General features: G+C 44.6%; 1 protein-coding gene across 2 annotated transcripts in view; it reads left to right on the forward strand.

Moving 5' to 3' along the window:
• Positions 1-23,648, forward strand: part of TGFBR2 (transforming growth factor beta receptor 2) — a 90,328-nt gene that overhangs the window by 38,109 nt on the left and 28,571 nt on the right. For both annotated transcript variants that reach the window (XM_064169753.1, XM_064169754.1), the window contains exons 2-3: positions 3,529-3,700; positions 8,413-8,603. In XM_064169753.1, the coding sequence (XP_064025823.1) occupies positions 3,529-3,700; positions 8,413-8,603 (363 nt within the window). The remainder of the gene's footprint in view (positions 1-3,528; positions 3,701-8,412; positions 8,604-23,648) is intronic.

Below are 23,648 nucleotides of genomic sequence, written 5' to 3' on the forward strand. Positions count from 1 at the left end.
ACCACCAATAGAACAAGGGGGGACAGTCTCAAGTTGTGCTGGGGGAAGTAATAGGCTGGATGTTAGGAGGAAGTTCCTGCCAGAGAGAGTGATTGGCATTGGAATGGGCTGCCCAGGGAGGTGGTGGAGTCGTTGTCCCTGGAGGTGTTCAAGAAAAGCCTGGATGAGGCACTTAGTGCCATGGTCTGGTTGACTGGATAGGGCTGGGGGATGGGTTGGACTGGATGATCTTGGAGGTCTCTTCCAACCTGGTTGATTCTATGATTCTATGATTCTATCCACAGTGTTCAAGTGGCTTTATTTGTCTCAATAGGGGCTGGCTTGTGGAGTATGAAATGTACACCAGCATAAGCAAGCATTTCTTAGACTTGTCCATTCAACTTACTAGAGGAAGAGGAGCAATCCTGCTGGTCATGAACTTGTTGCTTGTGTTCCCCTCCAGGGAATGAGTGAATACACTTCAATAGGGAAGAACTTTACCAACTTGCCTTTCTCCCAGCAGGATTTTGTTGATTAGAGATAGGTCTGAGTTCATGTGACTTGGAAGGACATCAGTTTCCTGGATTTCTAAGTCTGCAGAGTCTAGTAGCAGGCTGGAAAATGGAAGAGAGTTTAATTACGGTTCATATCTGACACCAGATTTCATTTGAGACCCTTTGCAGAGGTTGATTTCACCATCAGCCTGATAGGGAAAAGTCCAACTTGGCTGTAGTTTGAAACTAGATAGGTTATTAGTGGGCAAGTTCGAGCTACATTAGTGAAAAACACACCAGTACCTACACCAGTGTCACAGTATTAGGGAAGCTAAACTGCAGTCTCACTTTAAATCAAGTGTGGAAGCATGGAAGTAACCCTAGAAACTTAACATTTGTGACCTTGCAGTGGATTGCTGCTTTGCAGATTTTTTAGGGCTTGGTTTTTACTTTCCTCTCTCTTTCTCTTTCTTTTTCTCTTTTTCTGTCTTTCTATGTCTTTCTTCTTTTTTTCTCTTTCTCTTTTTCCCTTTCCTTTTCTCTTTCCTTTTCTTTCTCTTTCCTTCTCTCTCTGTTTCCTCTTCTCTTTCAAGTTGCTTAGATTGGAGGGCCCTCCTTGGAAGAGATTCAAACATGCTTCATCTGTTTGTTCCAGTGAGTGAGTCTTAGCAGAACCTGGCATGACCAGAGACAGCATGGGAGCAAGCCCTGTCTCTCAAGGAACATAATGTGCTTTGGCCAGTTTACCTAAGGACCCAGCTTCATGTGTCTTTTGGCTTCAGTGCTTGAAGGCATTGGAGAGGAATGAGTTTGGCCTATGGCAGAGACAGCCATTGCAACACAGCTGCCCAGTGAAACATGGAGCTGTGTGAGCTCAGAGATGAAGGCAGTGTAGATGCAGTATGGGAGCAATTATCTTTCTTCCGTGTTCAGCTGTGAGCTGCTTGGCACCCTGCTGCAGGTTTCCTGTGTGACTTAGGTGAGTCACTTCATCTCCCACTTGGTATTCACCTGCATTGTTCATCCAGTTCTTTAGGACCATGAACTGTCTCTTACTGGGTAGAGGGACTGTCCTTCATTATCAGATTGGTTTGGTCACTACAAGGACCTAGATAAGTCATTGAAGCTATTAGTTTTTCATCAGCATGTGGCAAATAAGAGGTACCATCCAGAGGAGAGGAGCAGTTGGCCATAGTGATGCTTGTGTTAACACTTATTTTACAGAATACCAGATTCAGGACTGAGTACTTGTCACACCTGCTTCAATGATGCTTTGTTCTTTGTGTGGCTTCTGGGAGTAGCTGCAACAGGAGTAATTAAGAACAAGAAATTTTTGCATGGAGTTTAAAACTCAGCTAGCCCATAACATAGTGCCAGCATTCTCCCCAGTAAGTGCTCTCAGTGAGATCATCATAACCCTCCCCTCTCTGTATAATCTTGTTCTGTAAGATTAAAATAATTGAGAGCTGTGCCACTGATTGCAGTGCCAGCAAGATCAGAGACCTTAGGTCAGTACCAGAGCACACTAGTGATAAGAAAGATGTGTGATTTGGCTGAAGAGGGAAAACTTTGTTCTTACTCTCTCCCAATGGCTCAGAAATCCATTGAAAATATTAGTAAGAGGCCTTTTTATTTCCTCCTGGAAAAAGCTTGTATATTTAATCCCTGCAATAAAATATTCTAATGGTAGTAAGTAGTGATGTTCTAGAAGGAAAAAAAACTATTTCCCAACTAATGGAGAAGTGAGGGGGAAATCATAAATCCCAGGTTGCCTGTTATTGATTGACTAGCAACATTTGACCACAGAGCACCAGGAACATGCCTTTAACACACAGCTGGCTGCAAGAGAAGGGCTGTACTATAGGAAGTGTCTCCTTTAAAGCGCTTCAATCTGATTTTCTAAGTATACCAAATGAGTGAGACTGAAACCATTGCAGGTAGTCTGCTCTACTTCAGATGGTTGCATATTCATTTGAGCTTTAGGGAAAAAGGAGTGTATTGGCATTTTCTCTTCCTTATAGTCACAGTCTCATCAAAATAGATTTTAAACTAAAAATGTATTACCTTCAATTCAGACACTGGAATAAAAACTAAAAACCTTCTCCCACACTGCTACTACACTGAAGCAGATGATAAGTACTAAGACTCAGAACAAGTAAGCAAGTAATTATTCAATGCTTGAGTGCAGAAACATAGCTGTTGGATCAAAGTAGACTTCCACAAGACAGGGCTGCCCAGGGAGGTGGTGATGGCACCATCTCTGAAGGTGCTGAAGCCAAGCCTGGCTGGGGCACTTAGTGCCATGGTCTGGTTGATTGTCCAGGGCTGGGTGCTAGGTTGGACTGGCTGAGCTTGGAGCTCTCTTCCAACCTGGTCTATTCTGTGATTCTGTAAGTTACAGTCCCCTTGAGGTAGCCCAGGAAGGCCCCAGTAACACTGTGTGAGCTGCACAGATGTTTTATTGCACCGCTAGCATGAGTTTCACCCACAGCCTCTGGCAGACTATCTGCTTCAAATTGGAAGTCGGTTCCAGCTGTGTTTTCCTGTACGAACAATAATCAGATTAGGGACAGCACCCAGGTTATGCCTCAGGTTTATAAAGACACACTTGGACAATTCACCATGATCCATGTCATAATGATGTCAGCCACCTACCATGCGACACCTCTGGCATCCGTGGCATCCAACAGGTTCTTTGGCACACCGACCACGATGCGATATATTGTACAGGGGGGACAATAATAGTGCGGAGGGCTGAGTGCAGAGTAGTTATTTCAGTGTAAACTGGACTCGTAATAGGTTTGATTCTGCAAGTTATAAAGCAACTTTCACTCTGAAGTCAGTAGAAGTTGGTTTAACTTTTTTAATTCATTTTGATTAGCTTAGTCTTGACACTTGCCCTGTTGTAAAGAAAGTTGGTCCCTGTGAAATAGCAAAGCTTTTCTAGTTTAAGGAGGGAATATTTGCTGCTGATAAGAACTTTATCTTCATAATGAGCAGTAATAGAATTTGACAATTTACAGTTACTGAGTTTCCTTTTTTTTTTTCCTTTTAGCTGAAATTATGTCCCCTATAGACAGAAATAAAGAAAGTGGATTTCAAATGCCAAAGCTATGCAAGTTTTGTGACATCAAAGTAACAACATGCTCAAATCAACATCAGTGCAGGAGCAACTGCAACATCACTTCTATCTGTGAGAAGCACAGTGAAGTCTGCGTGGCTATCTGGTAAGTTATTTCCTCAGAGGAGTGGGAAGGGGAACACAAACTCATTCATCATTATTTAATCCTTCCCTTCATTGCTCTGATATTCAGAATGTCCCAGCTACCTGCCTACCCAAGGCATTGCTTTCCTGCTTGTAACTCACATCTGTGTTCAATATACTGAAAGATACTTGAAGTTAACAATTCTGATGCAAGATGTTTCTGGGTTGTTTTTTTTCCCTCTTCTATTTACTACTGAATTTATTATCTAAATAGATTATTTATTCATCTATTTATTACCTAGTTATTGAATAAGAGCTGAGTTTTTACTGCAGTTGAGGTTAACAGTTCTGATGTAAGATGTTTCAGAGTTCTTCTTTTTCTTCTATTTATTATTGAATTTATAATTTAAATAGATTATTTATTCTTCTATTTATTACCTAGTTATTGAATAAGAGCTGTGTTTTTACTGCAGTTGAGGTTAACAGTTCTGATGTAAGATGTTTCAGAGTTGTTTTTTTTCCTTCTATTTACTATTGAATTTATTATTTAAATAGATCATTTATTCTTCTATTTATTATCTGGTTATTGAATAAGAGCTGTGTTTTTACTGCAGTTGAGGTTAACAATTCTGATGTAAGATGTTTCTGGGTTTTTCTTTTTCTTCTATTTACTATTGAATTTATAATTTAAATGAATTATTTATTCTTCTATTTATTACCTAGTTACTGAAAAAGAGCTGTGTTTTTACTCCAGTTGAGGTTAACAATTCTGATGTAAGATGTTTCTGGGTTTTTCTTCTATTTCTTGTTGCAAAACACCTGGTTAGCTCAGGTGTTGCAACACCCCTGATTTAGCTTGCTGCAGGAAACGTGGTCAAGGCCCCACAGATCTGTGTGATCAAAGGCAATGCCACATGGACTCCAGACGATTCAGTGTGAATTATGCCAGAGACATTTATTGATCATTTGGCTCTCAGTAAATACCCTCAGGGCCACAAGGCACACACCTACACATTAGCAAGGACAGCCCACTCCATCAGCATAAACCATGCCTTGTTTTCCTCATTAACGAGGTGTCTGTTATCTATCCCTTCTGACATAAGGTAGCCAGCAGCTGGTGGGAACCAAGGTCAGCATCCACTTGTTATTAACCTTCTTCACTCTGCATTCCCACAATTAATTATTGAATTTATTTTTTAAATAGATTATTTATTCTTCTATTTATTACCTAGTTATTGAACAAGAACTGTGTTTTTACTGCAGTTGAGGTTAACAGTTCTGATGTAAGATGTTTCAGAGTTGTTTTTTTTCTTCTATTTACTATTGAATTTATTATTTAAATAGATCATTTATTCTTCTATTTATTACCTAGTTATTGAATAAGAGCTGTATTTTTACTCCAGTCGAGGTTAACAATTCTGATGTAAGATGTTTCAGAGTTGTTCTTTTTCTTCTATTTACTATTGAATTTATAATTTAAATTAATTATTTATTCTTCTATTTATTACCTAGTTACTGAAAAAGAGCTGTGTTTTTACTCCAGTTGAGGTTAACAATTCTGATGTAAGATGTTTCTGGGTTTTTCTTCTATTTCTTGTTGCAAAACACCTGGTTAGCTCAGGTGTTGCAACACCCCTGATTTAGCTTGCTGCGGGAAACGTGGTCAAGGCCCCACAGATCTGTGTGATCAAAGGCAAAGCCACAGGGACTCCAGACAATTCAGTGTGAATTATGCCAGAGACCTTTATTGATCATTTGGCTCTCAGTAAATACCCTCAGGGCCACAAGGCACACACCTACACATTAGCAAGGACAGCCCACTCCATCAGCATAAACCATGCCTTGTTTTCCTCTTTAACGAGGTGTCTGTTATCTATCTCTTCTGAGATAAGGTAGCCAGCAGCTGGTGGGAACCAAGGTCAGCATCCACCTGTTATTATCCTTCTTCACTCTGCATTCCCACAATTTACTATTGAATTTATTATTTAAGTAGATTATTTATTCTTCTGTTATCTAGTTATTGCAAAAAGAGCTGTGTTTTTACTCCAACCACTAAGATGCATCCACCCGCTGCACTCAGCAGCAACAGATTTGACACCCAGAGAGGATTGTGGTAGTACTTACTGATGAAAGTCTCTTCTCTCCCACGTTTCAAAGTGAACTACATTATGCAAATCTATCACAGGAGGATTATTTAGCATATATAGGTAGAAATACTTTTTCTTAATGGTAAAAAAATAAATGTTCTGTGTATGTAGTGACTGATGGATGAGAATTTTCTGACTCTAAACTTGCAATCTAGTCTAAAAACTGTTTTGCACTTCCAGAAATAGGAAGTAATGAGTTTGTTAGTGGGAAAAGGAACAGAACTGAGTATTTCCAACATTGCTGCTGATTGGAGAATATAATGAGAACCACTTACAGAAATAAGTAATTGATTCATTCATTTATTGAGGGATTGGTTGTGTGCATTGACTTGAAGAGACTCCTCAGCAAAATTGGAAGTAGACACTTGAAATGCAGGATCAGTCCAGTGTGCTGTAGCAGTTTTCCTGTGCTCCTTTAGCAAGTGGTCAGTGTCTATTACTGCTCTACAGAATGGCTGTAGTGCAATTGAAGATACACTCTGAACTTTTCATGCAAATTTATCCAAAACACAAATCAGCTGAGACCTGTATTTGAAGGGCTCTTTGTTTTTGACTCATCTCTCCCAACTTGCTTGATTCTGTGATTCTCTGATGACAAATAAAATCTGTGTACCAGGGCAAAACACAGAACTATGATACAGATTATCATCTGTAAATATTTTGCTTGTAGCACCGTGTTATAGAGTTATGCACAATTAATAATCAATATCAATTTTTATATCCAGGTGAAGATTGTTTATAACTACAAAAATTGTTTACTAACATTAAATCTCACCAGAAAACTTATTTACAATGTTCAAAATGCAGGGTTTGGATGTTTATACACACAGGGAACAGGTGAAACTTGAACACTGTAAGAAATAACTAGAAAATGCAAACATTAAACAGAGAACTGGAAAGAGGATCTTAGTTTCAATTATACCTCTTGCCCACCAGGGGACTTGAGAGGCTCCTTCCTGCTACTAAGGCAGAAGGCACAACAAAATTTATTTAGAGAATTTCTTAGAGAGAGTCTATGAATATTTGCTCACAAAAATTAGCTCCTGACTCATGGGGCTAGCTACAGCTTCAGTCAGCACCCACTTTCATGGGGTTCTGTTGGTGTCTCTGGAGGTGTTTAAGACTAGGCTGGATGGGGCTCTGGCCAGCCTGATCTAGGGTAGGGTGTCCCTGCCCATGGCAGGGGGGTTGGAACTGTTTGATCCTTGTGGTCCCTTCCAACCCTGACTGATTCTATGATTCTATGATTCTTGTCACCTGCTGAGGCTTGTAATTCTTCCCAGGTGTTACAGGCTGCTGGGGAAAGAGGCAGACAATCCCTGACCTAGTCCTGGCCCCTCATGGATGATCTGCGTGTCCCTTCCAGGGCTTCTTGTCTTGGCTGGTGTAGTCTTGCAATGTGCTGTCTTGGCACAGATGTCACACTGGCTATGCAGGCCTATTGCATGAAGGTGTTTATGCCTGTTCCTGGTAAACTTGAAGCAGTGTCGTTTCCAGGCAAACTAACCCAAAGCACAGGGCTTGTTATTCAGCAGAGCTAACTTATAGCTTAGCAAAGCTTGATGCTGTAGGGCATGGCAGGATGCAGTGAGTCAATGACACTGCCAGAAGCAGAGAGAATGATAAACAAAGGCAACAATGGCAGTAACAGCAGCAGCAAGCAAGCAAGCATGCAGCAAACACATTGTCTCTACCTGCTCATCTTAAACGTTTATTAATGTAGCCTGAGACCTAATGGGCCTTTGGACACAGAGTAGCCAATCAGAATGGCAGTTAGCCAAGCTTGAACATATGAGGTGAAGCCATAGGCTTCTCCTACACAAATTTGGGAAGAACATAGGCCTTGCATGAGGCAGGCACAAACCAAGTGTATGTACCTTGTTTACTACAGGATGCAAACAGGAGCAAAACAAGTCTGGGCAAGCCAGATTCCTTAGACTCAGTGGCTCCAGGTTCTTTGTCCTCTTTCCCACTGTTGCTTCTCCTATCAGCAGAAGGAAGGAGAGCAGAAAAATATGTCTGGGCAAGCCAGGGCATGTACAAGCCTATTTTGGCCTATTTAGGCCTACCACAACACACTGCAGCTCTAGTTGTTTTTTTTTATTATTATTATTGTATGGATAAACTGGTGCAGAAATTGTGCTGAATGTAGGATTCGGGAGCAAAACAAACCAAGTCACTAGAAATTCCTCAGATTTTGAGAAAACAATTCCGTTTTTATCATGACTCCCCACAGATTTTTTTACTGTCTGCACAGTGACCACAAAACCCAAAAGTATGTTCTGAAGTTCACAGCAGTTAGTTGAGCATTAGCTTGAATAATTCAGGGTGAGATTTTCAAAGGTGCTGGTTGGACCTCAGTGGGAATATGCTACAGGAATAGCTATGCCATGGTACAGATGTCCCAGTGTGAGGATGCCAGACACAGCCAGATTTACCCCATTCAGGAAAGCTGCAGAGGAACATAGGATACTCTAAACCCCATTCAAGTAGACAAAAGAGGCAGACTTTGGGCAGGCATTGGTTTGTCTGTTCTCTTTTTGAAGTACTACTTCATTGATTTAAATTTTCTTCTTTTAACTTTTAGGAGACAGAATGATGAAAATGTGACATTAGAAACAATATGCCACGATCCTCAGAAAACACTGTATGGTCACATATTGGATGACTCCAGCTCAGAGCAGTGTTTGATGAGGGAAAAGAAAGAAGATGGAGGACTGATGTTCATGTGTTCCTGTACAGGTGATGAATGCAACGATATGCTCATTTTTCCAGCAGGTAGGTTGAATAATTAGCCCTACAAATAATATTGTGTCATATCAATGAGGTTTAGAATCATTTTTTGTGGGGGAAAAATTACAGGAGGTGTTTTGGTCTCTTCCCAGTCTTGCAAAGTCTCAGACTCTCTTTCTGCCTGTGTACATGTGTGTGTGCATGTGTCGGTTCAGAGGGTATTTCTTTCTGTCAAACTGTCCTCCTTTTGAAGTGAGACTGACACTCAGCTCAAGACATTGAACTTAAAAGGTGATGAAAAGTGAAAGGAAGATGTTTAGAGCTGTTAGTTGACACACTAAAATGCAGCTCATACTAATTACATTGTAAAGGATGAACAAGAGACCATATTTAAGGCTTTGCCTTTTTTGAAAGGCCCTAGTGTGGCATCTTCATGGAATCATAGAATCAACCAGGTTGGAAGAGACCTTCAAGCTCATCCAGCCCAACCTAGCACCCAGCCCTGGCCAATCAACCAGACCATGGCACTAAGTGCCCCAGCCAGGCTTGGCTTCAACACCTCCAGGCACGGCAACTCCACCACCTCCCTGGGCAGCCCATTCCAATGCCAATCACTCTCTCTGACAACAACTTCCTCCTAACATCCAGCCTAGACCTGCCCTGTCACAGCTTGAGACTGTGTCCCCTTGTTCTGTTGCTGCTTGCCTGGCAGAAGAGCCCAACCCCACCTGGCTACAACCTCCCTTCAGGTAGTTGTGGATAACAATGAGCTCTGCCCTGAGCCTCCTCTTCTGCACGCTGCACGCCCCCAGCTCCCTCAGCCTCTCCTCACAGGGCTGTGCTCCAGGCCCCTCCCCAGCCTTGCTGCCCTTCTCTGGACACCTTCCAGCACCTCAACATCTGTCTTGAGTTGAGGAGCCCAGAACTGGACACAGCACTCAAGGTGTGGCCTGAGCAGTGCTGAGCACAGGGGCAGAAGAACCTCCCTTGTCCTGCTGGCCACACTGCTCCTGATGCAGGCCAGGATGCCTTGGCTCTCCTGGCCAGCAAATACACCTGAATGGTTTGGTAGGATGTGAATTTAAACTGAGCTTCTCAGCTGTAACTGATGGCCTGTACTTGTGCTGTGGTGAGCATGAAGTTCATTCACTGGTGGACGTGCTACGTCATGGTACAGCACGAGGATGTCTGTGTGAGTTCAGGTAAAGTGTCGAAGCCTGAGTATTGACCAAATCACAAGTGCATAACTTGTCCCTCTTGCACTTCTTAAATGCTTATATATCCTGTAAATGCAGTCAGTCCAGGTGTGTTCAGTGCTGGTGGACTTCATGCTGCACACACAGGTGTGCATGTGTGCATATACACTGTACACACCTCACCTTGCTGTCTCCTATCTGCTGCATCCCACAATGACTCTCCTATAAGGTTGGGTCTGTAACAGGCAAGTGTGAGGCATCCCTTGGGGAACTTTGTGTGCACACATTTCAAAGTGAGCGTGGCACACAGAAGCTATCCTTAATCACCTCCTAGTTCTTGTTATCTGAGATATCAAAGAGTTGGAACACTGTTACCACTACTGGGAAACACAGTGCATCACTGCACTGAGGCAATAAATGTGGGAGTGGCTTCCCAGCCCTGCAAGAGTGCTAACTAGTTTAGGTTGTATAAACACCAAAAAAGCCAAAAGCAAACTAGAAAGTCTTTGCCTCCCTTTGCCTGAACTATCCATATCTGATGCTTTTTTCACATCCTTTTCCCAAGGCTGATTTGAAACCAGTCTGACTGCTGATCCCTGATTGCATAATCAACTTTGGGTGGTCATAAAGCCCCCTTGGGTAGTCTTTAAAGCAGTTGGAGGAAATACTGGTAGTGATGGTTGACTCAGGACCTAATTCTAACAGATTGTCTTGGTTTTACATGTGAACATGTTACCAATGAAAGGATTTTGGTCACGACAACCCAAAGCAGTGCTACAGGCTGGGGACTGAGTGGCTGAGAGCAGCCAGGCAGAGAGGGACCTGGGGGTGCTGGGAGAGAGTGGCTGAAGATGAGGCAGCAGTGTGCGCAGGTGGACAGGAGAGCCAATGGCATCCTGGGTTGCATCAGGGACAGTGTGGCCAGCAGGACAAGGGAGGTTCTTCTGCCCCTGTGCTCAGCACTGCTCAGACCACACCTTGAGTGCTGTGTCCAGTTCTGGGCTTCTCCATTCAAGAGAGGTGTTGAGCTGCTGGAAGGTGTTGAGAGAAGGGCAGCAAGGCTGGGGAGGGGCCTGGAGCACAGCCCTGGGAGGAGAGGCTGAGGGAGCTGGGGGTGTGCAGCCTGCAGCAGAGGAGGCTCAGGGCAGACCTCATTGCTGCCTGCAGCTACCTGAAGGGAGGTTATAGTCAGGTGGGGTTGGGCTCTGCTGCCAGGCAACCAGCAGCAGAAGAAGGGGACACAGCCTCAAGTTGTGCCAGGGGAGGTCTAGGCTGGATGTTACGAGGAAGTTGTTGTCAAGGAGAGTGATTGGCATTGGAATGGGCTGCCCAGGGAGGTGGTGGAGTTGCCGTGCCTGGAGGTGTTGAAGCCAAGCCTGGCTGGGGCACTTAGTGCCGTGGTCTGGTTGATTGGCCAGGGCTGGGTGCTAGGTTGGGCTGGATGATCTTGTAGGTCTCTTCCAACCTGGTTGATTCTATGATTCCTGGATTCATAGATCATAGCACACCAGGTTGGAAGGGACCTCAAGGATCATCCAGTCCAGCCTTTCAGGGTAAGAATATAATGTAAATGAGGTGGCTCAGCACCCTGGCAAGCTGGGCCTTTGTCATGGATTGAGTTGAGTCTGCTACTGTTACTCATACTGTGCTGCAGTCATGCCAGCTGCAAAAATGAAAGTGCTGGCTGATGCTAGGTGTAATGGGCCTTGAAGTTCAGGCTGTAACATGGGAGGCTTCCTGTTCCAGTTGCACGTTCTGTGTTCTGCATTTTTAGGTGTTGATTTTTCTGCAGGGATGATGTAGGATGGGTGGGATTGGGGTAGCTCACTGCTTTTCTTTCTTTTAGATTTTTTCCTGCATTTAACTGCACTTCTGCAAATAGGCTAAGATAATCATCCAGATTAATTACATTATTAATCTTAATCAAGATTATTTATCAAGATTAATTGTATTATTAGCTAGGTGATTATGCATTCTGATTACGATATCTTACATTATATTCAATTCATAACTTATGTCTTTATCTCAGCCCTGAGTTTTCATAGAATCATAGAATCAACCAGGTTGGAAGAGACCTCCAAGATCATCCAGTCCAACCTAGCACCCAGCCCAATCCAGTCAACCAGACCATGGCACTAAGTGCCCCAGCCAGGCTTTTCTTGAACACCTCCAGGGACGGTGCCTCCACCACCTCCCTGGGCAGCCCATTCCAATGCCAGTCACTCTCTCTGACAACAACTCCCTCCTCACATCCAGCCTAGACCTACCCTGGCACAACTTGAGACTGTGTCCCCTTCTTCTGGTGCTGGTTGCCTGGCAGAAGAGTCCACCCCTCACCTGGCTACAGCCTCCCTTCAGGTAGTTGCAGACAGCAATGAGCTCTGCCCTGAGCCTTCTCTTCTGCAGGCTGCACACCCCCAGCTCCCTCAGCCTCTCCTCATAGGGTTTGTGTTCCAGGCCCCTCACCAGCTTTGTCACCCTTCTCTGAACACCTTCCAGCACCTCAACATCTCTCTTGGATTGAGGAGCCCAGAACTGGACACAGTACTCAAGGTGTGGCCTGGCCATTGCTGAGTACAGGGGCAGAAGAACCTCCCTTGTCCTACTGGCTACACTGTTCCTGATGCAGGCCAGGATGCCATTGGCTCTCTTGGCCACCTGGACACACTGCTGGCTCATCTTCAGCCTACTATCTACATGTATGAGGTCTGCCTAAGCCTTCTCTGCTCAGGGCTGAGCAACCCTAGCTCTCTCAGCCTTCCTTCATATGACAGATCTTCCAGCCCTCTGGTTCTTCTTACTGTCCATGGAGTTTTTATACAAAGTGAACCACACCCTTGTGGATTTTGGCTAATTTGTTATAAGTGAGTCACCTAATAACTGTTTCTTCTGAAGCCAGGTAGCTGGATACAATTGCTCTGACAAATGTGTATCTTCTGTGTGTGTTTATGAAAACTGTGCTATAAATTCCAGACCAAGTGCCTCCGTTCAGCTCTGCAGTCCTCACAGCTCCAGAGCAGCCTAAAAGCTGTAAGAGCAGTCTTTTTATCCTGATTCCATTCACTCTTCAGAGTGGAGCTTTTCCTTGTAAGTCACTGTGATGGTTTGGGTGTTCCTCACCCCCCACACACTTTAGATACCACCCAGACTAGACTCAGCCAGCTCTGGAAATTGAATGAAGCTTATATTTACAGCTGGCACAATATACAAGCAGAGAGTTACAGTAGATACAGTTATAGACAGAGATATACAAGGTAAAAGGTAATACAGAAACACAGCAGCCCTCCCAGAAACCTGAGTGCCCAGGAGGGGCTCTCAACCACCCCTGCACCTTCCCCCTACCCCTCTCAACCTTACCCCAGTCCCAAGGAAGAATAGAGGTTCGGCCAAGAGTTTAGGAAGCAAAGTGGATTAGCCTAAACTGGAGGGTGAGGTTAGAGAGGTACAGCTCAGCCAGCAGCCCCAGCAAGAGTGGTGCCGAGTGGTTATCTAATGTTTTCATTTCTTGTTCCTATACATCTCAGCAAGGCTGTGAGCGAAGCAGACATCACCATTGTTTTCTTTTTACAGCCTGTAATCTAGTTCTTCTCACCAGAACATTCTAGCCTGCTTCAAACTAGCATATGCTGTAAGCAGCCTAGGTGACTTATGAAAACAGTGGTGAAAAGTGTAGGTAAGTACATACCTACAGTTAAAAGCTGGAGTAATGCAAAACTGCAGTTTGTAGCACTTGTGGCACATTCACAAACACAACTATTAACTCCAGCTGGAAGGAGGCAGAATCGAGGCTTTACCATTCCCCTTTTATTGTTGTGGATGAGTGTTTCTTTTAAATGAAAACAGACTCTTTGGGTTGCCTGCCTGGTTAGCTGTGGCAGGAAGACAAACGATTTTTACAGTATCAGACATGCGGTTTCCTGTCTGTGTTTAGCTTTGAGCAGAACATCACAGCCAGCTGGTCCACGACTGCTCCAGACAACAAGATAATAGCCTGTAATAATTTTGCCTTTGGAATGACTGTCATCCAGATCTGTTCCGTACATTGTTCTTGCCTTTTTCTTGTCTTTATGTTTCTTGCATTTGTGCATTTTTTTTGTGCATCCTGTGGTTTGTAGAGAGTAGACAAAAGCAAGTCTCAAAAAGCCTGATCAACAAAGTGATTGTGCTCACTTACTAGCAGAAACTGAAAGGATAAAAAAGGTCATCACTTTTAACCCGTTCATTCTTTCCTTTCAAGCTTTTGCTATAAATGATAAATCTTCTGGCTCTTCTTCCTTCTGGGGGCACACTTAAGCCAGGCCAGATTTATTTCGTCCTTGGTCTTTCTGATGTAAGAAAGAAAATTGTGAGTAAGGCAACAAGTTCTAATTTCCACCAGAGGTTAGTCACTATGTTCCAGTGATTCACAGGTGAGCTGTTATGGCTTGTAGAAGAACTGGTTTGTAGCAGTGTTGGCTTGTATCGGTCTTGACTGTGAACACTAAATCTGGTTCTATTTTTAGACACTATCTAAAGGCTTTGGGTAGTTGGAGGTGCTGTGACTCACCCAGTTACATTCAAAGCAAATGCCTGTTTCTTGCACTGACTTCTGTTTAAATTGCCAATCTGCAAAATAAGCAAGACACATTCAGATATGTGCACAAACATGTCTCTAGTTCAGCTGCATCAGGGGGATTCTGAGTCTGGGTGGTGGTTCCAGAGTTTCTTCCCCTCAGGCTGCACCAGGGGAGATTTAGGCTTGAGGTGAGGAGAAAGTTCTTCACTGAGAGAGTCATTGGACACTGGAATGGGCTGCCCGGGGAGGTGGTGGAGTCGCCGTCCCTGGAGCTGTTCAAGGCAGGACTGGACGTGGCACTTGGTGCCATGGTCTGGCCTTGAGCTCTGTGGTAAAGGGTTGGACTTGATGATCTGTGAGGTCTCTTCCAACCCTGATGATACTGGGATACTGTGATACTGTGAATAGCTCAGACAGCTGGAAGTTAAAATGAAGCTACATATTTACATCACAGCTGTACAGGGTTAACCCTCCAGGGGCAGTGACCTTGAACCTGACCCTAGGTGGTCTTGACCCCTACCCAGGGGTGGGTCTGAACACCACCAGGTGATGGTTAGCTAACTCCCCCTTCTTGTCTAAAGGTCCATAAAAGCAGGGGACTTCCTGTTCTTTCTCTCTGCACTCCCTGCCTCCCTGCTTACCAGCATCACCATCCTGTTCCTGCTTCTCTGTGTCTTACCATGTGGCCACCACCCACAAGGCCACCCATCACCATCAAAATCTGGTTGTATTTACACATTTTTCTGTTTTCCCTTCCCTGTACCTTTGTAACTTCCCTACCTCAGATACCTCTTTAAGTTATTGTTAAACTTTTTAACTTCGAAATCAGAGTGAGATTTATTTATTTGGGTGTGCTGACCTTTTCCTCTCTATATCTAATCCCTTTCTTTTGGGAAAGAAGGGGGAAGAGGGAAGGACACTCTATAAAATAGTTATTGGTTCTATCCAATTTATTTGAGTCTCTGGAAATCTAAATTAGAACTGAGACACCAGCACATATTTACAAGCATAAATACACAATATCTACAGGGATTTGCAATTATATACAAGCTACAAGTAATACAGGAATTCAAAACCCCCCCTGAGAAGCAAGACTGCTCAGAAGGGTTCCAAATCAACTCCCCTTCCTTCTTCCCACCCCTCATTGTCTCAGAAATAACCAAAATAAACCCTCCCCTGAAAGCTGAGGTGATTAATTGGTAGATAAGTAGAGGTGAGATGCCAGAGATGACAAAGGGGTTAGAGGGAAACGATTCCATTGGGTTACATGGGTGTCATGCAGAGGAGTGAAGGCAAGATGCATCCAGGCACACAGACTGAAAAAGAAGTGAGAGACTTTCACAGAATCACGGAATTTCTTAGATTGGAAAAGTCCTTCAAGCTCCTCGAGTCCAATCGTTAGTTTCACACTGACAGCTCCTTGGCTAAACCAAATCCCTCAGCACAACATCTGGTCACTATGAATCACTATGGTTGGAAAGGAACACCAGGATCAGCCAGTCCAACATTCATCTCAGCATCCTTCATCACCAGACCACAGCCTCAAGCACCACATCCACTCTTTTCTTCAACACCTCCGGGGATGGTGACTCCACCACCTCCCTGGGCAGCCCGCTCCAAAATTGTTTACATTTGACTCTTTATGTCTCTCACCAGAACATATCAACATCACTATTTTTCTCTTTTCACAGTCAATGATCTAATTTCTCTCATTAAAATATTCCAACTAGCCTCAAACCAGCACAGTCTGATTCAGATCCCTGGCACTTCAGGCCACAGGCAGCTGGTGGAAAATCCTGTGAGCAGAAACACTCCAAGCAATGTTCTGTAGTTCTAGAAGAAATAATTTAGAGGGCACAGGTAGGCATTGCTGATCTGACTACTCTGTGCTTATATTTTAGTATCTTTGTTTTTTGCCAGACAAAATTGTGGGTAACTGACAAGCAGCTGTGTGACTGGCAGGCACCACTCTCTGGTGGAAAAATGCTTCTTGCAGCAAAATTCAATGCCAATGTCTTTTAATTATTATTTATTCAAATGTGTAATGTCAGTGTACCAGAAGGTAAAGCCAGGGAGCAAAACCACTGGCAAAGGTTAGTCAAAACTAGGGGAGAAAGACCCTGACTGGCTAGAGGTTGGCTAGCTGACAGATAGAGGGCTAGTCATGGAAAAGACGAATACAGGTGTGGACTACCATCCTCCCTGATGTCCATCTTCCTTTGTCTTCTCATATTTTGACCTGTTACGATGAACTGTGTCTGTCTGTAGCTCTTTGCAGCGTTCCAGACCTCCCTTGGTGTTTGGGCAGCTTTGTTCCTCAGCCTCCCCTTCACCAGACCTCCTCCCAGCCTCTCTTCATTGGCCAGTGCAAGCGTGGCCAATGCCTAACAAAGTTCTTCTTTATCAACAATCCTAAGCTATTTGGCTGAGGTCAAGGCTTGTTTATTCAAAGCGACCCAGTAGGACTGTGCTTTTTCTAGCCTCCTGTCTGACCTGTTCTCCATGCAGAGAGGTGGCCAGGCACTCACTGCAGCTAAAGATACGGACTGCTGCGTGTTATTCAGTGCATGACCTACCTGCTAGGCTGTCCAGCTCTTCCCTGCCTGTTGTGTAGGCTCATTCACAGAATTATTTTGGTTGGAGAAGACCTTTAAGATCATTAAAGTCCAACCATTATCTAACTACCAAGTCTGGTGCTAAACCACATCCCTTAGCACCACATCTCTGCATGTCTGGCCTTATCTGCTGGGACAGGATCAGGGGAAGAAAATCAATCAGCACAGCTACTGCAGAATAGGTTTTTAATTTGTAGAGGTACTTTAAGTAATCCTCTGGATGGACAAACTATCCTGGTATGTCAGTGGAGGTCCAGTTTGAAGTGTCATGTTGGAATAGCTGAGAAGCAAACAGTCCAGTCTTTGGGTGCTAGATACCAAGTCGCCCCCTTCCCTTTCCACCTCTGAGCCAAAAGGCTGCTGTAGCAGCTTTGAGCACTCAGATGTATCTGATGCATCAGTAACAGGCTACTAGCTGTGCAAACTCAACAGCCTGATCCACTGAGGCAAAGGCAAGGAATAGAAAACATAGTCCCCCTGGCAGATCCACGGGCTGGACTATCCTGCAAACAAAAGGACTTCTACCAGAACATGTAAGTGGCAATGACCTGTGCCAGTTGCTTTCCTCATGTGTAAACAAGGCCCACCTTGAACAACATGAACCAGGAAAACCTCTAGCACCACGGAATTAGTTTGAGTTTTAACCTAAACAAGGCTCTAAATGTATTCTTGAAACTACCATAACAACAAAGTACCTGGACTAACATTTTTAAAAGAGAGAAGGATGAAGAAATTTGGAGTAAAATTAGGAAAAAAAAGGGGAATAAGAAGGGAAAAGATTCAGTCTGAGTCTCTGATGTGCAACTAACTACAGGCAAGTGGCAGAAACGTACCAAGGACAAAACACACTCAGCACGGTGCAGAAGGGTAACCCCAGCACTGGAGCCTGCAGACAGGAACACAGCTCTTTCAAGTTGCTGTTGTTCTGTCTGTAGTTGTTATCCTGGGCACCAAATTCAGATCCAAGCGAAAATGCAGAGCTGTCAACACTTGCAAATAGGATTTGCAGAGCTGCTGTGCAGCTCCAATTGATTTAGAGTTGTTTTATTCTGATAACTGATGTGATGATGATGATTTTTCATCCTCACCTATCTTGCCATGCTATGCAGATCTTCATGCAGCTTGCAGCTGAGATGTCTGTGGGGCTGTTCAGGTAGACTCTGTTTGTTCCTTGCGTTCCATTCCCACCACACCCTGTCATAACATGGGAGAAACCTTTAGCGCTAACAGTGCAAGTTATGATGATTATCTGAGTCATCCAAACAGCTCCCTTGAAATATCAAAACTTCAGTGATGGGAGTGATGGATCAGCAAGAACTTAGGAAAGCAATGATGCTACCTGGGGGAGCGTGGCAGAGGTGGGGAGAGCGTTGTGCTGCCTTCACATTGATGGTGACTGTACTGAGTTTGCTAATCAAGAGTGCAAGCAATGCAAGTGTTTGATTAATCACTTGTGGCTGAGTCGTTTCACCCAAACAGATTACAGCCTAGGCATTTGTAGTGTGTCAAGTGCTGTGCTTGCTCACTCTTGGTGGCTGTTACCTGGGAGACCTGGTGTTGTGCCACCTGAACCACCATAAGCGTGCTGGCATGAGGCCTTGTTCTGTGTCCAGATCACAGGAGGTACAGATGATGCTTTACTTTCCTTAACTTGGTCCCTCTCACTTGTCTCTAACATATTGCCCCTGTCTTTTCCTGTCTCTCTCTCCTCTTCCTCTCTGTACTAGAGTCAAATCATTGGTGATTTTGCTTGACTACATATGGCAGTTTGAGGGGTCCTGGATTCCTTAAGAAAACTACAGAGCCAAAGCCCTGTCCCAGGGGCCAGACCTGGTCATTCCAGGATGTTGTAATAGTGGGATTCTATTCTGCTTTCTGTACCACAGCTTATAAAGCAGTGCCTGGTCGATAGTGCTTCTTCTCTCTTCTCTTCTCCCCCCTGCCTTTCCTCCCTTCACTTCTCTCTGCAGGCAGAGCACATCCCTGCTTATCTCACGGTTTGTGCGTGGGGGACGGTCCTGGCTGGCAGGGAATTTTGAGCTGTGTCATGAAGCCTGCTGAGACCCCTCAGGCTGAAGCTGGGGAGGGCAGTTCTGACCTACTCTCAGGCCTGCTGAGGGTGGAAGGAGTGGAGGATTCCAGGTGGTTTTAGTACAATAGACTTGGCTTAGCTTGTGGATGGATTCATTCTACTTGATTGCCTTTTGCATATATGCATTAGTAAATAGAATTTCCCTTTAAACTTCCAATCAATGTGCAGTATCTTCATTCTTACACTCCAAAAGGAGTAAGAGTCACTTCTGTCCTCCAGTCCCAAGTAGCTCATGGCCCTAAACTGGGACACTACATAAAAGGATCTGAGACTTAAGAGCAGAGTAAAGATCCATGCACGAACAGCTGCCATGCCATAAATACTCTTGTGGTGAGTTGTCCAGAGCTCTAGGAACAGCAGAAAGAGATGATTGCAGCTGGACTGCTTCCAAGTGGATTTTAACAGGGGCTTTCATTAATCTGGTTTTCTGTTACCCAGCTAACATGTTGGGAAGATAACTGTCTTCCAGCTGCCCCGTAAAAGAGGTCAGGAGTATTTCACAACGCTGCGCAGAGCCTCTCCCTGGGTGTATATTGGCATTGTTCTCTCAGTTTCCTCTTAGGTATTTGCAGCCACAGGGTCCCACCCAATGCCTGCAGCTGTATGTAACCAAAGGAGAGGCTGTCTAATACTGAACATCTGATTCACTTAGCGGGAAAGAACGGAAATAGAATGGAAAGAGGCAAAAGAAGCCAAAATGTTGTTTTGCACTGTGTTATTTATATTGTTTACTTCCTAGGAAAATAACCATGCAGAGCTCAGTCACAGATTTATGTGGAAACAAGCTAGGCAGTGCTCTTCCAATCTGGCTGGCATATTTGTTACAATTTGCATCACTTGAGAGTTTAATCAGTTTGGGAATGGGGCCAACCCTTTTATCAGGTTGTCATGGAAGAGACTTTAATAATTACAGACAGAAACAAACTGTAACTAACACTGGCAACATAATATTTTGGGAAAGGTTGAAGAGGTGAAACTCAGGCTGAGAGTAAAAATAGTGGTTAATGTGTGGCATCTGTTGGAACACACTGAAGCTGGAGAGATTGATTTGTTCCAGAAAACCACCAGCAACCAGCAGCAGCAGACGCTGAGCTGTGTAACTGGGGCATGTACTACAGCAACGTGGTCACGTCATGTCAAGTTAGACTATGTCTGCTTTCATATTGCCAAGTGGAAACCCCAGCTGCAAAGTCAAAGTGTGTGAGAGATGTCATGCACACACAGTGATGTTACCTGTGAGAACGTGAGAGATAAGAAGGGAATGCATCCAAGGGTGGGGGGTTTTAAACAAACGAGTGCTGTGCCAGCAAACCAAGGAGATAGGTTTTCTAGCCAGCACTGAGGGAATAAACCAGCAACAAACTCTTTGTTCTGCCTTACAGCTTAGGAGCTTTTTAAACCTCCTGGGTGCTGACCAGCATACTCAGCAATCAGTTGGAAAATTAAGTTTTGCTTACAACAGATGAAATGCCTGTTTTGTCATTGCTGCCCAGCCTTTCACTGAAGTAAGCCAGGAGGCAATCAAGTTTACTGCTTCCCACCCCCATGACTAAGATGCAGCCATTCCCATCAGGGGATAGATCGGCATGCACAACTCTTCCAACTGTGTGCAGTTAGAATACAACAGAATAGAGTAGAATAGAATAGACCAGGTTGGAAGAGACCCCCAAGATCATCCAGTCCAACCTAGCACCCAGCCCTATCCAGTCAGCCAGACCATGGCACTAAGTGCCTCACCCAGCCTTTTCTTGAACACCTCCAGGGACTGTGACTCCACCACCTCCCTGGGCAGCCCATTCCAATGCCAATCACTCTCTGCCAACAACTTCCTCCTAACATCCAGCCTAGACCTGCCCTGGCACAACTCCAGACTGTGTCCCCTTGTTCTCTTGCTGCTTGCCTGGCAGAAGAGCCCAACCCCACAGGTAGCTGTAGACAGCAATGAGCTCTGCCCTGAGCCTCCTCTGCTGCAGGCTGCACACCCCCAGCTCCCTCAGCCTCTCCTCATAGGGTTTGTGTTCAAGGCCCCTCCCCAGCTTTGCTGCCCTTCTCTCAACACCTTCCAGCACCTCAACATCTCTCTTGAATTGAGGAGCCCAGAACTGGACACAGCACTCAAGGGGTGTCCTGAGCAGTGCTGAGCACAGGGGCAGAAGAACCTCCCTTGTCCTGCTGCCCACACTGCTCCTGAGCCAGCCCAGGATGCCATTGGCTCTGCTGCCCACCTGGGCACTGCTGCCTCAGCTTCAGCTCCTCTCTCCCAGCACCCCCAGGTCCCTTTTTGAAAAATCATCATTTCCCACCTACAGATGTTGTACTGAAGATTTCCAAGGCATTTTAATTCTGAAAAAAAAAAAAAATAATAAAATCAGGAAGATAAATGAGATTCTGAACTCCAGGATTTCATTGTTGCTTGAGGATCCTTCAGCAGGGATAAATCAAATTGTTCCAAGCTTCATTTCACTGAAAAAGAAGCATTTTGTTGAATTAGTTTTCATCCAGAGAGTAGTCCTAAAGAAATGGGCAGTCTCTTACATATGTTTTTGCTTGGAGTCTTGCCCCTAAACTGGTACTTGCATAACATTTAAACTCCCATTTTGCCTGTTTCAGAATAAGTAGAGATGAAAAGCTCTTCACTGAATCAAACAGAGCAGGATTTGAACTTGAAGCTCACATACCCCAGGCCAGTCCCCTCACTGGGGAGGATTCAGTGCTCACATCTCTTGCCAAATTGCAGTATTTGAACCGAATTCTGTTTGTGCAAAAGCATTCAGAAAGTGTTAGTTTTCAGTTAGCTTTCATTCCCCTGTGGAATAGAAATCAAACTTTGAAACCTCAAAATTGCAGCAAGAGGGAGTCACCCTCCAGTTAGCTTAAAAGTCTGCTTTGTGTCTCAGGAGCTTGCAAAATATCTGCATCTCAGGCCCAGGGCTGGGACCATATTTTGTGGCTGTGTGTCTCTGTGGGTTTTAAAGACACTATAGAGACTTGCAGTGCCTCAGTGCCAATAACTTTAGCCTGGGTTCTTCCACTGTCAAGTATGTTCTTGCCCTACTGTCTGACTTTGACTAGCAGTTGTCAAGGCAGAAACTTTAGACCTTGTAGCAGCAGCAGCAAACAGCAGTGAAGTAGTTCTGTCCAGACTAGCTGCTGCGTTTGTGCTGCCCTGTGCATTAAAGTATGGGCCCTAATTTTATTGCCATTGTTTTATTTCTGTTGCCAAAGTGTAATGGCATTTGAAGTTCAAAGGCACCCAATCCAACCTAAAGAATTTCCAGGCAAAGCAGTGGTGAAACTTCCTGACTCAACAGGGGCTGTTTCCATTTTCTTTGCCACCTGAACCCTTATTCCCTAAAGCTTTGGGTAGTGTTAAGGGCTGTGCAGATGGCTTGTGTGTAGCCTAAACCACATACAGGAAGCTTTCTTTTAGCTCAGCCTCTCTATTGTTGTGCTATATTAATAGGCTCTTTTGAAGCTTAAGAAATGAGGGATCCACCTAAATAGTTCTGGGTGGAGAAAGTTATTTGGAGCCTGTTGCAAAACCTGAAAGGCTCTTAGAGTGTTCATTTAACCATTGCCTTGTCTGCCTCTGCAGCCAGGCTTTGCTCAGGAGGCTGCACTCCCACTTGTGAAATTATGGAGTCCAAGTCATAGGTACTTATTTATAAGCAAATGAACAGATTTATTCTTGGATTGCTGTAGTCAGGCCAGGAAATGCTGGCTAGCCACTATGCAAGCATGCAGCTGTGATCTGAATTTTGATTCTGCCCTGCCTTTGCATACAGATTCAACAGAGAAGTAGCCCAACCTTACCTTGTGCTGGAAGGGCTGGTTTTGCTCTGCTCGAATCAGTAATCAAATTCCAAGGCAGTTCCAGATGTTACTTTTGCTCAGACAAGCCCTCAGTGCCCCCAACTCTTTGCTGCTACTGTCCCCTTTAGTGCTGCTGGCAGGCAGCTCAGTCTCCTCCTAATGTCAAGGTTCAGCCTTGTCAGTCCTGACAGTTCTCCCTGTTGGGTGCTTGCTCTTGCATTTCCCAAGACAAGAGTGGGATTTGTCTAGTAGCTTAAAAACTGCAAATGAGCATACCCTTCATCCCTGCTGCTTAACATGGGGATGTGCAGCTGGTTTTCACCCCTTGCCTTCTTACTTCCTCCAAGGGAGGGTGCCAGAGTGGATATGTCACTTTGCAGCTGCCATGCAGAAGGATAGAGGGCTCAGGGGATGTGGCCAAACTGCTCAGCTTCTGCTTTGATTGAAATGTTTTTTATGTTCTTTTTCAAGTGACATTTGCAGCATCAACAGTTTCTCCCTTCCACACAGAAATCCCCCTGCACCACGAGCAGAGCTTTCTCCTCTGCAGAAAGAGGAAGAGCCAAAAGGGTTGTGAAGTCTAAGGACCTCTCAGCTGTAGGCCAAAATGGTACAGCTTGCTCTGGGGCATTACAGGAAGGATAGGAGGCCCTCAGACTGATAACCATAACAGAGTGATGGCTTTGAGTGAGTTTCTTTTCAGTCAGAGCTGCCCAGGGAGGTTGTGGCTGCTTCCTCCCTGGAGGTGTTCAAGGCCTGGTTAGATGAGGCCTTGAGCAACCTGTTCTAATGGGAGGTGTCCCTGCCTATGGTGGAGGG

This window comes from Pogoniulus pusillus, chromosome 32 (genome assembly GCF_015220805.1).
Source record: "Pogoniulus pusillus isolate bPogPus1 chromosome 32, bPogPus1.pri, whole genome shotgun sequence".
NCBI lineage: Eukaryota > Metazoa > Chordata > Aves > Piciformes > Lybiidae > Pogoniulus > Pogoniulus pusillus.